This window comes from Podarcis cretensis (assembly GCF_951804945.1).
Source record: "Podarcis cretensis genome assembly, chromosome: 11".
Taxonomy (NCBI): domain Eukaryota; kingdom Metazoa; phylum Chordata; class Lepidosauria; order Squamata; family Lacertidae; genus Podarcis; species Podarcis cretensis.
Genome location: NC_137180.1, coordinates 37,397,277 through 37,420,864, shown reverse-complemented (window position 1 = coordinate 37,420,864; position 23,588 = coordinate 37,397,277). Strand labels below are relative to the sequence as shown.

Here is a 23,588-nt window from a genome sequence, read left to right as displayed (position 1 = left end):
TTGTTGTTTTTTAAATTCTCATAGATAAACCATAGCATATCTGACCCTACAATAACCCATCATAACTAATACATTTAAAGTGCATGGGAGGGCAGGAACCTGACACCTGCATCGTAACTTCTGTTATCCAGTACAAGTGGCCATTGGTTGTATTTAGAGGCAAGCTGTAAATTTATCACACTGTACTTTGATTCAGTAAAGAGTAGTTCATAGTAGGCTTCCAGTGACCTTGTGTAATTGTATCTCTTCATCTCTATATTTAACACAGAACCACATGGGAGGTGAGCTGAGATTTCAGGAAAGTTCTTACTTTCACAACTTCTTCACATGCTTTCCTTGAACCAGAATAGATTCCTTTTACAGTTCCCACCCTTGGTTAAAACTTGTTCCAATGCTTCAGCTGCCATTCTATGCTGGTCTTTCATACTGCCAGGGAAATCTTAAGTTGTTTGATCTTCTCTCTTTCATTGGCTTGGTTCACACCTAACACCAAGCTGTGGTTTATTTAAATTGTACAAGTTGTTTTTCCAAAGTTTACCTTATTTTCCAGCTACTCATTACAGTACTTGTATGTTTGGTGAGCATTTGTAGTGGGGTGGTCAAACAAACCATGGTAAAGGAAGGTTGCTGACTTCAAACATAATACAAAGCTATATTTAAAACAAATCAAGGTTCATAAGCCAACAACAAACCATGACTACAGATCATGGTTTGTTGGCAGTAAATGAATCATAGTTAAGCTGCTGGGCTGTGTTCACTTATTATGCTAGCTAAACCATGGTGATGGTTGAGTGTTATATGCTAATCAGTGTGAGTGCTTATACTAGATAGGCAGGGCTCTTTTATGACTGTTTTCAGAATGCAGGTTTTAATTCAGTGGAAGATTTCTGGCAAGGTAGAGGAATACTAGACTATACTGTCATTTTGTCTTGTTGCCACTGAGAAAATAATATATTAAGGAGTATGTTAGTGTAATGTTTCCATGATTACTGACCTAGATGTTTCTGTAAGGAAAGCTCTGATGGAGCGGTGAAAGAAAGGCAGAGAAAAGGTGAACATAATTTCAATATAGATGGAAAAGACTGGAAGGTACAACCTGTGATGCTGTGCAGGTTTCACAATCATGATGGTTCCAAATTGTTATACAGTATAGACAGGTAAGTAATATGTAGCAGTTTTCTACTGCTTCAGAGCAAGGGTGAGAAGAAGTTAGATTGGAGTCTACTGGTAGATCACTGGATAATTCACAGTAGATTGACAATGGCTTCTGACTTCCAATCATTTAACAAAAGCAACAACAAAATTGCCCCCCCCCCCATTTTAGGCTAGTGGAATCCTTGATTTGTAGTTCAGTATTAAGTCACAGATTTGTACTTGTATATACAGGTACTCCAGTATACACTTTGTGGAGTGTGGTCGGTAGTTAAACTGCTTGGGAGGATGAAAGACAAGATATACTTTAAAAATAAATAAATAGCTTCCTGCCACCATTTTGCACTTGATTCCAGTTAGAACCAGTAAAAGAAAGAAAGAAAGAAAGAAAGAAAGAAAGAAAGAAAGAAAGAATATCCCGTAAGCCTGAAGTCTGGCCATGCCTGTTTTAGGATATTCAAAGCCTTTGTTACAACAATACTGTAAAGCAGGGAATTAAGCAAATTCATGGAATATGAGGTTATCAATGGATCTTAGTCATTAATGCTCCAAGAACAGAAGTAGCATGGTTCTGAACAACAAGGCGAAAGACTCTTGCCCTCATGTCCTTTTCAGTGGTGGCCTTACACTTATGGGAAGCTTTCCCCATGGAGGCATACCTGGCACCATAGTTATTTAATTTTAGGCACTGGTCCAAACCTTTTCTCTTTACATGGGCCTTTGGTCCTTAATCTGAAAGGCAACATTGTGGCCTGTTTTACTGAGGTGGGATTTGAAGTCCTGCCTTTTATTTGTATAGCTGTGCTTTTAGGCTTTCATAGTTGTTCTTAATTGTTTTTAATGCAAGTCACTTCGGGTCACTATGTGAGCAAAATGACATTATGAGGACAATGGTGTCCTGTTTGTGGACTTCCCAGAGGCATCTGGTTGGTCCCTCTGGGAAAAAATGATGATATACTACAGGGGCAGCCAGTGTACTGACTTCCAGAAGTAGTTGGACTGTAACCCCAATCATCCCTGATGATTGGCTATTTTGGCTGGGGCTGATGAGAGCTGGAGTTCAATGACATCTGAAGGGCACCTTGTTAGTTATCCCTGCTGTACTAGATATGGTTTGGTCTGATCCAGCAGGTCTCCTCTTATGTTCTTATGATTTTCCTCCCCCAGAATATAAACAGCACGGGGAAGTTTTACACACAATGCTTGCAAATCTTAAATCTAAACTACATCTGGCCAACTGCTTTCATGTGAGGCACCCAGCCAAGTCACACAAGTAATCCTGTTTTGCTCCTCTTCAAACAGGAGTTCCTCTATAAACAGGAGTCCTACATGTCTGTTCATTTTCACTTTAAAGCCCTTTTCAGGCATTTTAATAACAAATCTTCTACATTATCTTCTTATTGAGACATCAGCTTTACTGATGCCTTGCTGGACATTTGATGGACTCTGGAGGTACTTCTAGGTAGGGGTTTGTTGTGAAAGTGGGGATCCCCTTTTTTCCAGCTTTCACACAACACTGGTGCCATCAGAATGCCATCCTGTATTGCTCCCCATTAAAGATGGCCTCAGCCTATTGTGAGCACAGGAAAGGTATAAGCTGGAAATACCATTTCCAAACACAAAGTGGTGGCTTTTGTAAGCAGAGGTCACTACAGATACATAGTTTCTTACGAATGGATACCTGTTGCCTCATTCATTCAAGGTACTGTACGACTGTTAATTTGTGCCAATGTGCAACAGTGTAAGTTGGCTCCCACATTAGCAGAGTACTGTGCAGGAATGCTCCGCATAGTTGCGATCCTACACACATTACCTGGGAGCTAGTTTTATTGGACATAGTGGGAGTTACTTCCAAGTAAACATACACAGGATTGCATTCTGTGAGGCCTACTAGTGACTCACACAATTTCAGTGTGAATTGTCCAGGAATTAAAGTCTTAAGGCACTTGCAGTGGGTTTCTAAACTGAAGTAACTATTTGTATGAATGTAGCTTTGAGAATTTGGAAAAAATACCCCTGAGCAACAACAGTACACCTGAAGCATTTTGGATCCTGGTAAGGAACGAACTTACGCTTTTGGAATTGAAGCTGCATTCTCTCTTAAATCCTGGGTGTCTACTTATATTATGGAAGTACAGTTCTGCATTATTTTATTAATACTACTGATACAATTTTGTCATGGCGTTTGGCTAAAACAATAAACTTATGAACTTTTTTTTTAACGTGGTGTGAACCCTCACTGTGGGCGGCGACAAGGTTATTAACGTCAGAACATCACAAAGCATAACGGAAAATAAGAGAAGAACAAGAGAAAGAGCTACGTTTGTATGGGGAGTTTGTACCGTGAGGTGGCCTTTCAGGCACGCGTTGAATAACGCTCCTTCTCCTCCAGCCATAGCAAACTGCCATAGCAAATTTGTGGCGGGGGAAAAACAGCAATTATAGCCTCTTTCTTCATCTATGGACATGACAGGACTTGAAGCAGCGAAACGGCTCCACGTATTTCCCGCCCTAAACTATGAACCCGTCCTTTAACTGTCCCCCCCATCCCCCCTATACATCCGTCCCTTTCCTTAATGGTACAGTCCACTACGGGGCGGAGTTTACGTCGGGAAAGAAGCGGCGTTTCGCGCATGCGTACTTTTTGCGCGATCCGCTGGCCTCGCTGCGTAGCCGTTGTTGTCTTTTCGGTTGGCGTGCTGCTCCCGCCCCTGCCAACCGCCGCCGTCGTTACCGCCGCCGCCGCTGCCTCTACCACCCACAGAGCTCGCGCCATGGCAGACCCTCGCGTCCGGCAGATCAAAATTAAAACGGGCGTAGTGAAGCGGTGAGTATGCGAGGGTCTGGGCCTCGGCCACATGCCGCGGGGCCCACAGCGGGCCGGGTCTGTGGAGCCTGGGACCGGGTGGTCAGTTGCCTTTGGCCAAAGGCTGAGCGGCTGAGGTGGGGTGAGTGGCGGAGGAGGCGCACGTCCCTGAGGGAGCGCCTAGGTGCCTCACGTTGGTGGACGTAAGTGAAAGGCCAGTGCTGTATAGACCTGTAAAGGGGTGTGTGTGTGAGAGAGAGAAAGTGTGCGTATGTGATATTTCGTTATTCATCCAAGGAACCGGAAGAGCAACGTACTCGATCTGTTTGATCCACGCAACGGCCTTGTGAGATGGGTTAGGCGGGGAGTGACCATCCAGTGGGCTGGGTGGGGTAATAATAATAGTAATCATAATAGTAATAGTAATCATAATAATAATATATTTATACCCCGTCCATCTGGCTAGGTTTCCCCAGCCACTCTGGGCAGCTCCCAACAGAATATTTAAAACACCAAACATTAAAAAACTTCCCTGAACAGGGCTGCCTTCAGATGATGGAACCTGTATCACTCCATAATAACATAAGAGCCGCACTGGATCATGCCATTGCCCGTCTAGTCCAGCACCCTGTTCCCACAGTGGCCAACCGCATGGGAAACCTGGCTCTGGCCACTCTATTCCACTGCCCTCTTTCTCAGTATTGGTCTTGAGCTTAAGGCTCAGCCCCTGGAGTAAGGTTCTCAACGTAGGATAAACAGTAATGGCACTTAGTTTATGAGTTGTTTCTTCCCCCCCTCTCCCCACCCTCTCACACACATAATCCTGCAGGTGTGTAGGATTAGGCGATATGGACTCTAGGTCAGTGCTGTGGCTTCCAAGCAATTTTGATTCCTGGCCGTTTAGAAATGAAGCACTGTCTTAAATGCATATTTCTTAAGAGATGCAGCACAATGAGTATTTAAAAGCACTTCTCAGTGTGGCCAGATACCAAATGTTGTCAGCAGTATAGTGTGCAGATTTTAACTGAAAGAATGGTCCAGGTGTTTTTATTTAAAAACAAAACAAAACGAACTACAGTATATTTCTTAAAGATGGATGATTTAAATAGAGTTAATGGTTGTGTAGATGAATCAAAGGGCACAAGTTACCTCAAGGTGAGTAATCTGGGTTAAAGAAGGGTGTTGTGCAAGAACACTAGAGTGCTTGCAAGGAATGCTTAAGAATGCACAACTTGATCTGGATTACTTAACATGGAATAATGGCCATCCACCCCTGATTCTTGCTCACAATTACTATATCATGTGGCAAACATTCCTTTTCTAATGACTTTTTACTTACATAATCCTATATCATTGTAACATCAAGGTATCATTTACATATTATCTAGTGATGCATGTGTGAATTGGGTCTATCCTGATGGATACATTGATAGGTAGTTATATTTATTATAGGATTTATTATAGGACTATTAGTCTAGATTGATTAATATTAATATTGATTAATAGTAATCAATATTAATATTAATCAAGCTAGACTAATAATAGTCTAGATTAATATTGATTGCATGTGTCTAGGTAAATACTGGGGGAATTTGACAAGAGGCAATGTCCTGTCTTCCCATTCAGAATATCACAACTTCATAGAAAAGTAATGAACATTCACTGTTTTTGAAACCCTGATCTCAATGGCAAAGAACAGAAATCACTGGCTGCAACTTCTTTTGTATGCTAGCAATTGGGTGGGTGGGTCAGTTCTTGAGATTTTAATCTAATAAAACACAATTCTGAAATGTGGGAGACACTAATTAAGCTCTTGACTCATGCAGATCTCTCTGCCTTTGGTTCAGACTTTGTTTCCAGTTTGAGTCAATTTTCTGAAGACTGGCTGAAGGCCCAGTCATGTAATTAAACTGTTTATGTAAAACCCAATGGCCAGTCTGCTGTCACAAGTACCTGTGAAAATGTACCTGTCTCCACTTAACCAACTTGATGCTGCTCAAGTAGCTTTGACTGCAAGAGGACAGCTAGCATTCTGTTAAGATTGCCACATGTCCTTTCATTTAAAAATAGAATTTGAGACCTGTTAGACTATAATATATATCCTTTATTTCAGAAACCCAGAGCTTCAGAGCATTATATTAAACTTAGGCCAAATCCAGAAAAGTTTTTTGTTTTGATTTTAAAATACTTATTTGATGCTCTTTTTAGTATGGCAACAGGTTGTGAACTGGGCTTCTAATCTCTGAGCAAAGTGTTTATTTAATATATTGTGTCTGATAAAATTACAAGTGGAGACCTGCAGCAAAATGTTATCCCCAGCCCTTGACAGGAATGTTCTTCATTGGGATGCCAACTAGCCTGAAATAGGAGCCTTATAATGCTGTCTTCATCCCACAAGGGTAAAAGTTTCAAGATATGGCTTAGGACTTTTTTTTTTAATCCAACCATCCTGAAACCTTTGTCCACTGTCCTACATAATACTGGTCCCAAACCTGAGTGCCTTATATACAGTAGGAGTAGGAGTAGTAGGGTGTGAACAGTGAATATATGTTCTTTTTTCTTACCTTCTTGTGTAGTTGAGGAGCCAGAGGTTTTTCTCCTCATGAAGCACATACACTGAACTCTCCTCTCCCTTCAAGATACTGTTAAGATAAGGGTGAAGAACCTTGGGCTTGGGTCTCTCTCTGTGTGTGACTGTGGTCCTCCATCCTTTAGCATTTTCTGTAGCCCCACACACTTTACCACCCTGCTCTCTACTCTCTTTAAGTGCTTTTGCTTGACTGAAATATGTCCTTGTATTGTGATCGTTTCTTGATTGCTTGGATGAGGAGATAGGAGGGTTGGTAGAAAGCTGACTTCTGCATGACTGGAATGTGGCCTACTGTATAAAGTGAGCTGGCTGATATGTGACCAGGTCCAGCCTCCACACTTTTATTTCTTGATGAGATCAGCAAAATTGAAATAAATGCAACATTTTTTTTCAGATCAAATCTAAACTTATATATTGCTTTAACATAAAATACATCAATAATAGCTTTGCATTAAAAATGTATTTTTAATTGTATTTTTAAAAGATTTAATGACCTTCACAAAACTAATTTGAGAAGCTAGTATTAGTTCACCGTTCTTTTTCTAGACTGGTAAAAAGTGGCTAAGTAATTTGCTTAATGCTCAACAGTTTGTGTGTCTGATGGGACAATGATTGAATTTTGAAACATTTAAAGAAGTGCAGTTCTATTCATAACTACTTGGAATTAAAGCCCCTGGTGGTTCACTTCAAAGTAAGTGTAAATAGGATTTTCAAGTTCAGTCTGAAAACTTCTGATAGTTCTTGCATATCTAATAAAAATGCATGGTATTAAAATATGAGTTGTTTAAAGTATTGATTTTTGAAAATTCAGTCACTCCTGGTTTTTGTTTTAAGGTGGGCTTTAGAGCTTATTAAGCATTCTTCAGTATATTCAAGTTCCCTGTATAGGGTGACAATAAAACCACCACCACAAATCACAGAACACATATTTCAATTTGAGGGTTGATTTGAGGTGCATTGGATTCATTATTTTGTACCTTGACAGTGCTGAAAAGCACCATATCTGTCATTTCTACTTTTCAGTCAGTGGAGACAGTAGTCATCTGCAATCTGATGGTGGAAAGTAGGGGTGGGGACATATGAAAAATTATGCAACTGAAAGCGTTCCACTTTACTGGCTTGGGGAGTATTTGTGAGTGTTCACATGATAAACTTCTTTCTCCTATTCTGTCCTCTTCCCCCCACCCCCTGAGTCCTGAGTTGCCAACACTCACCTTCAGATTTATGTACTTTTCAAGGAAGGAAAAGGTAGCCACCTTCTTCTTTGGCAATCACTTGTAGCTGAGTAAGATTGGCTTTCCATGAACACGGTCTTAACAGTAAGTCCATAAGTGACTGGATCCACACATCTTTTCATGGTGGGGACATAAGTTTCCAGGCAGGAGTATATCATGGTGAAGGTTTGCCAAGCGTGCCTTCCTCTTAGCACGTTTCTCCCTTTCATTCTGAGTTGGAGTTGGAGCCTGTGTTTCCCAGTTGTCGGTGTTTATGCTACCTTTTTAAAGATTTGCCTTGAGAGAGTCTTTAAACCTCTTTTGTTGACCACCAGCATTACGCTTTCCATTTTGAAGTTCGGAATAGAGTAGTTGCTTTGGAAGATGATAATCAGGCATCCAAACAACATGACCAGTTCAACGAAGTTGATGTTGCAGAATCATTTCTTCAACACTGGTGATCTTTGCTTCTTCCAGTACACTGGCATTAGTTCGCCTGTCTTCCCAAGTGATGTGTAAAAATTTTCGGAGACACCGTTGATGAAATCTTTTGATGAGTTGGAGGTGGTATTTATAAGTGGTCCTTGTTTCACAAGCATACAGTAAGGTTGGTAGTACAATAGATTTGTAAACAAGCATTTTGATTTCCCTGCGAATGTCCCGGTCCTCAAACACTCTGCAATCGGAAGAAAGCTGCACTTGCAGAGCTCAGGCGATGCTGGATTTTGGCATCAATGTCAGTCCTTGTGGAAAGATAGCTGCCCAGGTAGGAGAAGTGATCAGCACTTTCCAACATTACACCATTGAGTTGGATTTGTGGTGCTGCAGAGGGGTTGTTTTGTGTTTGTTGGTGCAGCACTTTGGTTTTTTGGATGTTGAGCGATAGGCCAAGTTTTTCGTAAGCTTCTGCAAAGATATTTAGGATGGTTTGGAGGTCATCATCTGAGTGTGCCCACACTACATTGTCATCAGCATACTGAAGCTCTATGATGGAAGTTATGGTGACCTTACTCTTTGCTTTCAGCCTAAACAGCTTTCCATCTGTTCGATACCTGATTTCTACCCCAGTGGGGAGTTTCCCTTCAACAATGTGTAGGATCATGGCAATGAAAATAATAGAGTTGGGGCAATAACACAACCCTGTTTAATACCTGATCCCACTGTGAGTGGTTTGCTTTGATAGCCATTGTTATCTGCAATTGTTGCTGTCATATTATCATGGAGGAGTGAAGGATGTTCACAAATTTATCTAGGCAGCTGATTTTCAGAAGGACAGTCCACAGGACATTATGATTTACAGTGTTGAAGGCCTTAGTCAGGTCAATAAATGCTATATACAGGGGTTGATTTTGCATTTTTCTTGAATGGTCGAGCAGTGAAAATCATATCCACTGTCCCCCTAGAAGGTCAAAAACCATTTTGGGATTCAGGAAGAGTAGCCTCAGATATAGTTAGGAGACTATTTGCTAAGTTCTTTGCAGAATTTTGCTGGTTGCAGCTAATAAAGAGATGCCTCAATAGTTTCCACAATCCATTCTGTCACCTTTTTAAAAAAAGGTTGATAATTTTGGCATCCCTAATGTCTCCTGGGATCTCTTTCTCCCAGATTTTTTTGATGAGCTTGTGAAGTTGTTGTGTAAGTTCAATTCCACCCACTTTAAAGACTTCGGCAGGTATTCCATAAGGTCCACTGGCTTTGTTGTTTTTCATTTGGTTAATACCTGTACACAACTCTCAGATTTGGAGATATTGCAAGCTCATCTCTAATTTGTTATTGCGGAATTTGTGAGAAGTTAAGGAGATGTTTGTAATGTTCTTTCCAGCGCAGTGCAATAGCTTCTTTATCTTTTAGAAGTGTGGTACTGTCTGTTGAGCATGGGGGCATATGCCATGATTTATTGGCCCATAGATGGTCTTTGTGGCTGTAAAGAAACTATGTGCATCATGAGTGTCAGCTAAGTGCTGGTCTCTTGAGCTTTTTTTTATCCACTAGGTGTTCTTTAGCTCTCTAGTTCTTCTTTGAACCTCAGCTTTAACGTTGGCATAGGATTTTTCTTAGTGGTGCAGTTTCTATCTCTTTGCCAGATCTGAAAGTCCTTCCTTTTCTTTTCAATAATGCGTTCAGTCTCAATCTCACTGTCATTGTCATCAAACCAGTCTTGGTGTTTCTTGGTTTGGTATCCAATAGTTTGTTTGCAGGCAGCAGTAATGGATGTTTTAACTTGGTCCAGTGTTTCTTGATGTTATTAGGGAACTCCAAAAGCAGATGGTCCTTAAGAGTCATTTGGAGGCAATCCTGCTTAATAGGATCTTGAAGGGCTTGAGTGTTCATTTTTTGCCTTGGTTTCCTTCCTTGAAGCCTGCATTAAGGTATAATCTTGATAGCCATTGTGGAAATCAGTGATCTTTCCAGCAGTTGTTGTCACTTGTCATAGCTCTGGTAAGGAGCACATCATAGCGATCTTCAGCTCGGACAATTATGTAGTCTAAGAGGTGTCAGTGGCAACTCGACATTCCATTTTGGCGATTATCTGCCAGAGTAGAAGCAACAATAGAGAACTTGCTATTTCTCATTGTGTGAAAGAGCACTGTGTTTCAACCACCAGTTACCTGGGACTACTGAGCCGAAGGGAGGTACAGTCTGGCCTCTGCCACCAGCCAGATGACCTATGGGCTGCTCGGAGGCTATGCCCTCTTTCAGGAGATCATCATGGTAAGGGGCATACGAACCTGGTTCCATGCATCAGCTAGTGAAAGAGCACCTACTCCAATGCTTGCTTGCTTTTTCATTCCCTAATCCTTTTGTATCATGTCTATTAGATTGTGAGTCTGCTGGCAAGGGCTGGCTAATCTCTGGATGTGCAATACGTGGGGTATTTTGCCACCCTATTAGTGTTAAAAAATAATAAAGGCCTTGGTGAGCTTGGGGCTGATACTTGTCTGTCTTTAAAACACACATGCAACCAAGTGGCAAACATCAGTAGAGCTAGCACCCCTCCTAAAATTTAACAAACATTTTATAAACACTAGTTTAAATTTGATTTCATTCACTTTTAGAAGTTTCTGTGTGTTCTTCCACAGTGATAGATTGCACACATACTACAGGTGTTTTTGTGTGCGTAAAGGGTAAATTTCAGTACAGCAGCCACAAAGTTATCCTTCACCCATATCTGAACCGGATATTACATTATAGTCATTGAAGGGGCACTTGAACCTCTATTATGCAGATGCTAATAGACACATATTCACAGATTGTCTTCATAAGTCTCATAGCTAGCCTTTGTTAAAAGTTACCTATGTACAGTAACTGCAATTATTGTAATATTTTTGCTAGGCTGACATAAAAGCTGTTGACTCTATTTGAATCTGTCTTAGTTAAATTCAAGCTTAAGCAATATATGTGCAAATAAATGAATTTTCTGAAATGGTTATTCTTTAGCTGTTTCAAAATTGTAGTGGCTTTAAAAACTGCTGTGAACACAGTATGTTGGGGCATGTGAAAATAGCACTGACATTTGCCCATAGTTTCCCTCTGATTAAATGAAAGTGACACCAGTAGATTAGAATGAGACTAAGACAATTCACATTGCAATTGTGTTAGTTTAACTTTAACAATCTTTTAACACTCTTGTTTAAATGTAGCTGACATACCATAATTACAAATCTACAAGCCTTGATTATAGAATTTTGCATCATGAACCTATGGGAGAAGTGTATTGATTTTTTGGTAAGGCAGTCCTTTTTAGAAACCACCTTTCCAAAACTGTTGAATCTTCCCAAGTTTGTTCTCTTGCCTGTGGCTCTGACACATTGCTACTGTTGTATAAGCAACCATAGTGCCAAGTTTGTCATAGCTTGTTAATATTTTATTTTAGTTTTTAAAAAGTACAAGCTCTTTAAAAAGCCTGAATAAAATGACTTTCCTAATCTGAAACAATTTACTGAACACTAATAGTTGGTGAAAATAGATGCTATAGCCCTCAAAATTCAGCAGAAACCATATGTTAACCTTACGTTGGAGCCACCATGACTCTTAAGCATCCTCCCCTATTTTGGTATTTAGAAGGCCTGCATGAGGAATGTGTTGCGCACAGTAGCCAGGCCCCTGTATTGCTGTTTTGGTTGAGGAACACTGTTTCTTCCCTTCCTTACTGTCATAAAGTTACAGTTGCAGGTAGTGATATGTGTTTGGTGAATATAACAGCTGCTACAGTGGTACCTCGGGTTAACTACTTAATTCGTTCCGGAGGTCCGTACTTAACCTGAAACTGTTCTTAACCTGAAGGCACCACTTTAGCTAATGAGGCGTCCTGCTGCCGCCACGCTGCCGGAGCACGATTTCTGTTCTCATCCTGAAGCAAAGTTCGTAACCTGAAGCACTATTTCTGGGTTAGCGGAGTCTGTAACCTGAAGCGTGTGTAACGTGAAGCGTATGTAACCCGAGGTACCACTGTATTTGGGATTTGAAATACACGAACAGCAACTGAATAGGTGTAAGAAAAACCAGTGATAGAGTTGTTAGCATCCATCTGTCTCAAGAGACAGAGGAGTGTGCCTCTGAAGTGACCTCTCCAAGGCACAAGCATAGGTAGTGTGTATGGAGATCCTGGGCTGCCCAGACAGCAATACCTCCCCTTGTCGGACCCTCCCCCCCCCCCCGTTGGCCCCTTGGGGACTTTTTAAAACTGTTGTAAGGACATGGTTAGCCAGCTGGGTCATCAGGTTCCAAATTTATCACACACTTCCAAGTTGCTTTGTTATGGAGCTTGCATACCAGCAGCAGGTGACTGCCTTTCTCCAGCAAGGGTGGAAAACCTTTCTTCTGTCGTGGTCCTCCTTTCCTCAGGTGTAGTATGTTGGGAACCTGTATGACACCAGCAGTAGGCAGGGCTAAAATGGATGGAGTTTGCAGGATTGTGCAGCTTTCTCTCTCTCCCTCTCCCCACTCCATTTCTGTTTTTTCTTTCCCACTTTCTGTCCTCTCTCATGGGGTCTTCCCCTGCCCCTACTGGCTCACTGCAAAGTTTGTTCCCCCGAGGCTCACCACGTAGCAGTCACATTTCCCCCCCCCTCAAAGAGGAAGAAATTCCATAGGAGTGTATTATAATTTGAAGCTGTATTATGAAGCCTCGTGCCTTTGCTGGGGTAAAGATTGGATTGTCATCAAAAACACAGATCTGTTAGATTTAGAAGGATTCAATATAAGATTTGGTTGGCACGCTTATTTGTGGCATAATAAGGAAAAGGTCCACAAAGGATTTTCTAATCATATTATTAGAGGGCCACTGTTGGAAGTATGGGAGAGAAACAAAAAATTATTGGGAAAAAATACCCCTTGGTGGTTATCACCAATCAATATCTTAACAATAAAAAAAAAAATATTGAAGGAGAAAGAGGGACTTATGAAGATTTGCTAGTAAAAACAGAAAATGGATGGAAGATTAGGCCATATGAAGAGATAAAGAATAAACTGACAGGTTGGATCCAATTTCACCAAATTAATGCTATGTGGACTGAAGATAAAAAGAATGGGATGAACGAAAAAAAATCCAGATTCCAGGTAGAAATATTAGAAAACAAATCAAAACTCCTATCAAAAATGTACAGCCAGTTGCTTGAATGGGACACCAAAGATGAAGAAATAAAGGAAGTAATGGTGAAATGGGCGATAGACTTTGGATACAACATAGAGTTTGATAAGTGGAAGAAACTCTGGAATAAAGGTATGAAATTCTCGGCATGTACAACACTTAGAGAGAACATGGATAAAATGATGTACAGGTGGTACATCACGCCTGTAAAATTAGAAAGAATGTACAAAACCGGAGACAAATCATGCTGGAAATGTAAGATTAAGGAAGGCAATTTTTATCACATGTGGTGGTCGTGTGAGGTAATTAGAAAGTTTTGGGAATCTATTTACAATGAACTAAAAGAAATATTTTAGTATATACCTTCACAAAAAACCCGAGGCCTTCCTTCTGGGGATAATTGGAGAAGAAATTAAAAAGCAAGACCAAACACTTTTCCAATATGCAGCAGTGGCTGCTAGAACACTAATAGCACAAAATTGGAAGACATCAAAAATCCCAACTATAAATGAGTGGCAATCTAAATTATTTGATTATATAGAATTGGCAAAAATGACACAGAAAATAAGAAACCAAAAAGGTACAAAGTTTAAAAATGAATGGAATAAATTTATGACATATATTGAAACAGATGTAAAAAACCTAAAAATCACAGTAGGCTCGATATAACGCTTGCAACGTAAAGAGTTTTAAGAAAACGAAACCGCAGATAGAAAACTTCTTGTAACATATCCCGAAACCGAGTTGAAGGGAAGTCAATTATTGTTGTGTGATTTAGTTATTTAGTTACTGTAAGTTTAATTTGTTGGTGTCTTATGTTATGTAATGTTTTCCTTTTTTTTTTTTGCTGTTTTTTGTGTTTTGTTTGTCTTTTTTGTTGTTTTAATGTTTGGTGTTGTATAATGAATTGAAACTAATAAAAAATAAAAAATAAAAAAATCCATAGGAGTGGTCTAGAGAGCAAAAAGTGGGCTTTCAATAACCATAGGGTAGCTTGATTTTTTTCTGGGAGCCTCCTAGGCTATAAATTCCTCATCACTAACCTACAGAACCTGTGCTGTGGAATTCTTAGAAGGTAACATTGTTACCTTCTACCTATAAAATTGTTATAATTTTATAACAAACTGACTAGTTGCTTTGTTATATGATATCTATCTCTGTGTTGTTGTTTTTAAAAGCTTGCTATCATATTCACAACATGAAATCTAGACAACTGGGGGAATTCTTACCCTCTGCAGTTCAAAGCAAAGTAATATTGTCATAGAAACAGGACAACCAAAATTTTGATCTCACTACCCCACTCCAACCCCCCTGCTGGTGTCTACTTACCATCTCCTGCCTCCCACTTAACCTATGGGATTCTGCCTTCTTAGTATTCATCCAAACAACCCAATATTCAGCTAACTGGAGGATTTCTTAAATTGGATTTTTAAAGTTAGATATTGATGAGTTCAGTGCTTTATATTTTATGAATTTAATAGATTTTTATGCACTGCTGAAGTTTAATGATTGCATATTTTTAATCCTTAAATTAGAAAATTTCTAAATACTTGAATGATCAAACTGACAATTGAGCAAGCATTTTTATGGGTCTAGATTTTTCTGTTCCTCATTCAGGTTACAAATTGATTACCTATCAACCCTTCCAATCAATTAATTGCTTTGGGTTCCTAAAGCAATTGTTTTCTTTCTCTCTAGGGAGTTCTGATTTTTGTCTTAAGTAGGAGATGTCATCTATTTACACTAGCAATTTTTATGCAAGTAATTTGTGTCCCTTGCAGAACTGATTTAATGTTATACTTATAATCTACCTTGTGAAGGTTATGCTCATACTTTTTCTTATCTGTTTTGTTTGTGTTAATAGACCTCAAGGAAATAAAAAATGTGTATGTTTTTATATTGTAAACTTCCCTGTGATCCTCTGATGAAAGGTGATATAGAAATTTTATTAATAACTACAATAATAATGTTTTGAGCCTGAAACTTTCCTATAAACTACCCTCTAATAACTGACATTTAACTATAATAGATTTAATTTCATTCCATTAAAATGTTATAAATTCAATTGAATTTTCAAATATGACTTGTATGGGAGTAAATTGTGAAGAGAAATAATTGCTAAAAGAAAGATAAAATAAATATGGTAGTTTCTGTTAGTGGTGCAGCTGTGATGTAGTCCTGTTGGAGTCACTGACAGAACTTTTGAATAATTGCTTTGAGTGTCACAACACAGACTATTTTTCTGACCACATGTGAATTCCATATCTTTTTATGTGAGTTTTGTTGGCTTGCATCACTTGCACCAAATTTCACTCTGCAGTGGTACCTCAGGTTAAGAACTTAATTCGTTCTGGAGGTCTGTTCTTAACCTGAAACTGTTCTTAATCTAAGGTACCACTTTAGCTAATGGGGCCTCCCGCTGCTGCAGCGCTGCCACCGTGTGATTTCTGTTCTCATCCTGAAGCAAAGTTCTTAACCCGAGGTACCATTTCTGGGTTAGTGGAGTCTGTAACCTGAAGTGTCTGTAACCCGAGGTACCACTGTAGTTGCAAGTGTCATGGGAAAACCAGTTTAGGGTAGAATACAGTCAAGTGCTCCTGAGAACTGGGTTATTTATCTGTGTTCAATGCCAAAACAGCAATACTCAGCTTGCATATATTTTATAATTTGGTGTTTCAGTCATGTATTTATAATTTAGAAAATTATAAATTTAGTTAAACTAAACAGAGCTTTACCTAAATAAGCTTATATCCTAGGGAGTTTTGCTATATATTTTTTAAAAAATGAAAATTTCTGTTTGTTTGGGATAAACTGGCACACTTACTGCCCAGTTGGTTATACGATCCATCTAGGTATCTGTGTGCTTAAGGACTTCCCCTTTGCCAGCTGTGAAAGGGGAACGAGCTGCATAGAGCTCCATCTGCCATTATTGGCAATGTGAACCTTGTTGTGCATCTGAGGTTCTGGATCGCAGCCTTTGACTTTGAGATGGCTGGCTAGATTGCAACTGTTGAAGCTTTCGTTAATAATGTGGCTTAATCAAAGCTCTGAGATTGCATATATATATGCGCAAAGTCAGATATTTCTGAATTGGCATATGGCTGTTTTTAAGTTCTTAAGGGTGGCAAAACAAAAACTCTACATATTTCGTTTAGTAAACATAACTTGAATATTCAACTATAATGTAATAAGTATGACTAGTCTGCTTTTGTTTTTGTTTTTAAATCGTATCATAAGGTGAGAAACAATTCTTCTTAATAAAAACTAATCAAGAATATAATATTGTGTATTTATACATAAAATGTATAGCCTGCCTACTTTTCATTTTTTTTAATAAATTTTTATTAAAGTTTCAACAAATTTTATAGTAACACAAAAAGCAAAACATCACAACAACAATACAAACAAACAATACAAAACAAAAATCAAACAAAATTAAAAGGTTCAATTCTTGGTTTCATGTAGCTTTCTTTCCGGACTTCCTCACATCTCCCTTTTCTGTTTTCAAATTTCCAATTTAGTTTCAGCAGATTTTCCCCCTATTTTAACCAGATTAATATGTCTTAATTTCTTTTAAAGTTAACCATTCCTGCTGCTAACCCATCTTTTTATCTTCCATCCTTAGGTTAACTAAACTGTGATTCTCTTATTTGTTACTAATGAAACATCTTTGCACATTCCTTCAGCTTTGTCACTAATGCCACATTGCCTCAATATCCTGCATCATATTAACATTCATACAGTTTACAATGTTTTTGGAGGTAATCTTTGAATTTCTTCCATTCTTCTTCTATTTGTTCTTCTCCTGTATCTCGGATTCTGCCAGTCATTTCTGCTAGGTCCATATAGTCCATCACTTGCATCTGCCATTCTTCCAGAGTGGGCAAATCTTGTGTCTTCCTAGCCTGCCTACTTTTCAGTACCATCATGTTTGAAGATAAAACCAGAGGCTTTTGTGGTGAGCCTCAGCTTCTTCTGGACTCTCCTTTGATTCTTTCTTCTTCCCATGTTCTTTTCAGCCATAGTTTTAAGAAAAATCTCTGAGATAGTTAAAAGTACCTTTGTTTGATGCAAGATTTCCCATCTATGTGAAAGGAAGCTTAAAAGTTTATCATAACATTTGTTCAGGGTTAAAAGCAATTTGGATTTTGGTGAGCTAATATATTGGTGAAATTACCTCTGTGTGCTCATTTCAGCACACCCATAATCTGCTTAACCATCCTAAATATTTGTAAAATAGGGATTATTACAAAGATCCTGTAAACTTTTAGGTAAAAGGTAAAGGGATCCCTGACCGTTAGGTCCAGTCACAGACGACTCTGGGGTTACGGCGCTCATCTCGCTTTATTGGCCGAGGGAGCCGACATTTGTCCACAGACAGTTTTTCCGGGTCATGTGGCCAGCGTGACTAAGCCGCTTCTGGCAAACCAGAGCAGCGCACGGAAACGCCATTTACCTTCCTGCCGGAGCGGTACCTGTTTATCTACTTGCACTGTGTGCTTTCGAACTGCTAGGTTGGCAGGAGCTGGGACCGAGCAACGGGAGCTCATCCCGTCGTGGGGATTCGAACCACCGACCTTCTGATCAGCAGGCCCTAGGCTGAGTGTTTTAACCACAGCACCACCTGCAACCCTTTTAAGCTTTTAGGTACTCTCCTCCAAATGGAAAATGAATCCTATTTAGGGAATACAGCATGCAAAAAGTGTTTGACAATCTAGTTGCAAGAAATTAGCTGATATAGTCATGTTGATAACACTAGGCTGGATTTTTGGATTGGACTGCAATTTTCTACATTTGGTGACATACTGCTTTACAATTCAGCTTTAATTGTTCTATATATATGTTCAGGAATTTAATATGTCATATTCCGAATATATTTGTCCTCAGATATGGTTACATGGCTTGGGGTAAGGGATAGACAGAAAAATGAGGATGGATTTTATTACAATTTTTTGTGAAATCATTTCTGGTTATTTTTTCAACTATGTTTTTCCCGTTCATCCTACACCCCAATTGTAAGTCACCATTAGACCATCTTTGATGTATGGCAGTGAATATGTAAAGATACATGAATCAGAAAATAGTTTTGTGACATACTGCTTTACAAGTCAGCTGTAGTTCTTCTGTATGCTGCAGTGCAGTATTTCTTAACTTTTTATGGTCACATATTTTGAGAATCTGATTAAAACTTTGGACCCCCTCCCCAGAAAAATGCACATAAACACATACAAAAACCTTGCATACAGTTTATTTTATTGCATTCAGAAAATCATTTTTGTACGCAGTTCATGGACCACCAGTGGTCCATAGACCACAGGTTAAGAACCCCTGCTATATCCAGTTATGTTGATGTAGTAATCTGAGCTATTGTATTGTATTGTATTCTGTATTTGTTATGTTTTTATGTATTGTTAATCTCTGTTGTTCATAGTCATATATTTCTTAATGCTGCTGCTGCTGCTGCTGCGTGTGTGTGTGTGTGTGTGTGTGTGTGTGCGTGGCAAGTAAATGAATAATATATGTTATGAATTAAAAGCAGATACAGTGGTACCTTGGGTTACATACACTTCAGGTTACATACGCTTCAGGTTACAGATTCCGCTAACCCAGAAATATTACCTCGGGTTAAGAACTTTGCTTCAGGATGAGAACAGAGATTGTGCAGTGGCAGTGCAGTGGCAGCAGGAGGCCCCATTAGCTAAAGTGGTGCTTCAGGTTAAGCACAGTTTCAGGTTAAAAACAGACCTCCAGAACGAATTAAGTTCTTAACCCAAGGTACCACTGTACTGAAGCCGTCATTGAAGGTGTGCTTGAACTGTGTTCATACCATTTGCAGCCCACTAGAGAGAGGCACAAACACACAACAGAAAACTCAAAGTGTGTTAACTCTAAAGATAGAAGGAATGAAATCAGGTAATGAATATTTAGGGTTTTTTATAGCTTGTGTTGATTAAATCTTTCTATGAATCAGAGTCCATATGAGGGACTCTATACATTGAGGCGCACAGTTTGTAGGCCCATCAGGAGCCAAACAGTTTGTCCTACTGAATTAATTCAGCATGTTTGCAGTAGATACAGTTATAATGCTTTGGATAGAGCTCCATCAGTTTTTCTTGACACGTATTCTTCTAATGATATTTACAGTCCAGTATAATGTTGCAGGAAAAATAGGAGCAGATTGAAGCCAGATGTGTATTTCTTTTTATATAAACTGTCCTGGGAATTTAATAGAAGGGCAGTGTAAATATGGCTACAATAAAGATGTTACATATTTCTGGTGTACTGTAGGCTGCAGGGGCGACAGAACTTGCCTAGATCATTGTTACTCTGTATCTAGAAGATAAATTCCCCTGAGCAAATTTTGTAGTAATTTTATTTTATTACAAGCTTGTAAATAACCAGTTACAAGCTTGCACCAGCAGTGATCAGCATGGAACCAAAAATGTTGGCTGCCCTTGGTAGCCACTCAGAATTTACTTTTGTTAGAACCCTTTCCCTCCAATACATGTTTGCTTGGAAATAAATTCCATTATGTTCATTGGAACTTAATCCTAGGTCAGTGTACTTAGTTTGTAGCTGCAGTTCTTGCTTCCCTTCCCTACAAGGAGGTGTTTGTTTTGACTGTGGTTTGTGGCTATACTGTGTCAGAGGAAACGATAAGGACTTGCATATGGGGTAAATATACTGCAAGCACCTGCACCAGCCAAACAGCTAGCCTCAACTTTCTCCTCCTGACTTGGAGAGAAACATTGGGACGCATTCTGGTGACAGGCAGCTCAGGTTCTTGACGTGCCTTTGTCCCCTGTGTCCAAAATAGCTTAATTTCACCCTGTAGCTTGAAGCTGGTTAGAGGATGGCAATCTTTTCTGTTACTGTGCTGAGGTTTCTGAAACTCAGTACAATTGATGACCCCCATCCTGCCCCCAACTCAGAGCTAGACAGGAAAGGTTGGGGTTCCATTTGCTACCCTCGTCTGACACACGTGCAATGGGAATGTGGGTCTCTAGTGCTTAAGGATTGTATTTAGCCTTTCAATTCCTCTTGGAACAATATTTACAGTAGGCATTTATAGCACTTGTATTTCACCCCAACTTACATAAATTGGGAAGTTCTTGGTACTTTTACAACATCAGCATGCCATAAATTACTAATATTGAGTGTGCATCCACAGGTAGGCCAATAATTATTATTTTCTTGGCTACATACCCTTTCCTGCAGTTGTTCCCACTCAAAAGGAGAATTATGGAAATTAAGTATACATGCTTTCTGTTGTATTCATAAATGCCCTATGTTGCACTGTGACTTAAGATATAACTATAAATCATTTTTAAGGAGAGACTCTGTCTCAGTGATAGAAAGCATGTATTCCATCCAAAAGGTTTTCAGTTCAATCCCAAGTATTTATAGCTCTTAAAGGTAAAGGTACCCCTGCCCGTACGGGCCAGTCGTGTCCGACTCTAGGGTTGTGCGCTCATCTCACTTAAGAGGCCGGGAGCCAGCGCTGTCCGCAGACACTTCCGGGTCACGTGGCCAGCGTGAGGAAGCTGCTCTGGCGAGCCAGCACCAGCGCAGCACACGGAAACGCCGTTTACCTTCCCGCTATAAAGCGGTACCTATTTATCTACTTGCACTTAGGGGTGCTTTCGAACTGCTAGGTGGGCAGGAGCTGGGACCGAAAGACGGGAGCTCACCCCACCGCGGGGATTCGAACCGCCGACCATACGGTCAGCAAGTCCTAGGCACTGAGGTTTTACCCACAGCGCCACCCGCGTCTCTAATTATAGCTATTAGTACCAACCAAAAAGTCACAGAAATGTTGCAAATATTTCTCCAGAGCTCTTCATCTACCAATATGCGTGGTGGGGGTGAGGAAAATAAAAGGTGTAGAAACAAGGGTCAATATTGTAGCTATGAGATCAGCTTGTAGACTTTTTTCCAGTATGGAGATCATATGCTGTGTAAGTCCCAGGTGCTATGATACCAGGCTACACACCTAGGATTCTGGGAGGATGAAGTAATGGCTGCTTTTCCCATTGAGAAAATAAAGCCTAGCCTGTGACCCATATCACCATTTTGAACATAAGAAAAGCCTTGCTGGATCAGGCCAAAGTCCTGTTTGGTTCAGCATCCTGTTCTCACAGTGACCAACCAGTAGCCTCTTGGAAACCCAAAAGCAGGTCCTGTGTGCAAAACACTCTCCCTGCTTGTGATTCCCAGCAACTTAGAGCTGAGTATGCAAAGCTAACCTTATGGCTACAACACTGAGCCTTTTTTTTTTACTCCTCCCTCCATCTCGCCACACCCTACTTTATTTCTTTCTTGCATCTCTGATGAAGTGTTCTAGAGAACTCAAAAGCTTGCCACATTTTTTGTGAGTTGATTAGTCCTAATAAAAGTGTTGTGCAACTGTAAACTTTTTTTTTGTATAGACCAGCATGGCCATTTTGGCTTATTTTATAAGATAGCATTGCAAAGCAGATATCCTGACTTATACTTGTACCCTTAATTATATTTACCTAGCAGATTAAATGAAGAAAAAAAAGAAAAAGATAAGTGATACAAAATAGTACAGTGGTGCCTCGCAAGACGAAATTAATTCTTTCCGCAAGTTTTTTCTTCTTGCGAGTTTTTCGTCTTGCGAAGCACGGTTTCCCATAGGAATGCATTGAAAATCAATCAATGCGTTCCTATGGAAACCGCCTTCAGAGCAGGTCCGGGGACAGTCTGTCCCCCGACCTATTCTGAAGGCTGGGGGGGGGGGGACAAGGGCTTTTCTTCCCACTGCCAGCCTTCAGAAGGCTGTTCTGAAGGCTGGCGGTGGGAAGAAAAGCCCTTCTCCCCACCTCCCGCCCCGCAAGCTCCGGGGACAGGAGGGCTTTGCTGCCGACCCCCAGCATTTTAAAAGCCCCCGGGACAGCGGAGGTCTTCTGAAGGCAGGCAGTGGGCGAAAGTCTTTGCTCCCCCCCGCCTGCCTTCAAAAGCCGTCCGGGATAGCGGAGAAACGCGCTGCGCTTCTCTGCTATCCCGGGAAGGCAGGCATGGGGGGGGAGCAAAGACTTTTGCCCCCCGCCGGCCTTCAGAAGAGGTCCAGGACCTCTTCTGAAGACCGGCAGGGGGCGAAAGGCTTTGCTCCCCACCGCCAGCATTTAAAAGAGGTCCCCGGAGATTTCCCTATGGGCTTTCTTCTTGCAAAGCAAGCCCATAGGGAAATTCGTCTTGCGGAACAACTCAAAAACGGAAAACTCTTTCGTCTTGCGAGTTTTTCGTTTTGCGAGGCGTTCGTCTTGCGAGGCACCACTGTATAAGAAAAGCCAACTAAGTCAGTTTTTTTTCAGTAACTGGAGGAAATACACAGTGGTGAGCAACAGAAGCAAGGTAGAAACATTTAAGAAAAAAAGTAGTAGGAAGAGGTGGAAATGGGGGATCTTTTATACTATACCCCAAATCCAAATAACTAGCACTAACAACACAAAATTGGTGCTTTCCACAGTTAGCATGCTTTATGTCATAGTTTTGAGTTGTTAATTGGAATACCAGAATGTGGGATCATGTCGCTTTCATAATATACCTTTCTTGACTTTATAATCTAGATTTATTGAATGGCTGTGCCAAATAAATGAGCACTGTTTTCTGGGTATCCAAATTAGTGTGTAAGCAGCTGTTTGATATTCAGCTACTCTGTTCTGACTGCTGCTACCAATCACAGAAAATGCCTTCTGAATGGAGTACAACAATACATCACACTTGCCTCGGTCTTGTTGATACAATTAAACAAGTTTATCAAGAGTTTTTTGCTACTTTACCTGAATATTTGTATGGTTGGAACACCCCCTGACTATTCTGTTGCAGCATATTATTTGACCATGGTCAAATATTCCATAAAGTCAAGAATGCTCTGGTACAAGCAGCAGACTATATTTTGATTGTGCATATGGTTATCATCAAATAGCAATGGCAGGAATAAGGCTGTTTTGTTCCCCAGCTCTGCAGAGTCTAGAAACGCTTTCTTTTGCAAGAACATATAGGGAGCAAATATTCATAGTGGTTCAGGTCTAGGATTTTCTGTTAGCTGGAATTTTACAAAATGCCAGTGGTTGTGTTTGCACACTGTACTTTACATACAGCTCTGCCTCCTATTAAGGATGCTGGCATCATTTTGTGGTGTGTATTGAGTGACATTGTATGTATGCGTGTGTGTTTTAGTATCCTAAATGCCTTGCAGACAAACCTGCCAG

At 40.2% G+C, this 23,588-nt stretch overlaps 1 protein-coding gene across 1 annotated transcript in view; it reads left to right on the top strand.

The window, feature by feature from the left end:
* Positions 1 to 3,728: 3,728 nt before the first annotated feature.
* The window catches only part of TBCA (tubulin folding cofactor A), a gene marked incomplete at its 5' end in the record, with an annotated part of 39,582 nt that continues 19,722 nt past the window's right edge, over positions 3,729 to 23,588 (top strand). Inside the window, one exon of the mRNA XM_079995885.1 lies at positions 3,729 to 3,979. Within this exon, the coding sequence (XP_079852011.1) occupies positions 3,729 to 3,979 (251 nt within the window). The remainder of the gene's footprint in view (positions 3,980 to 23,588) is intronic.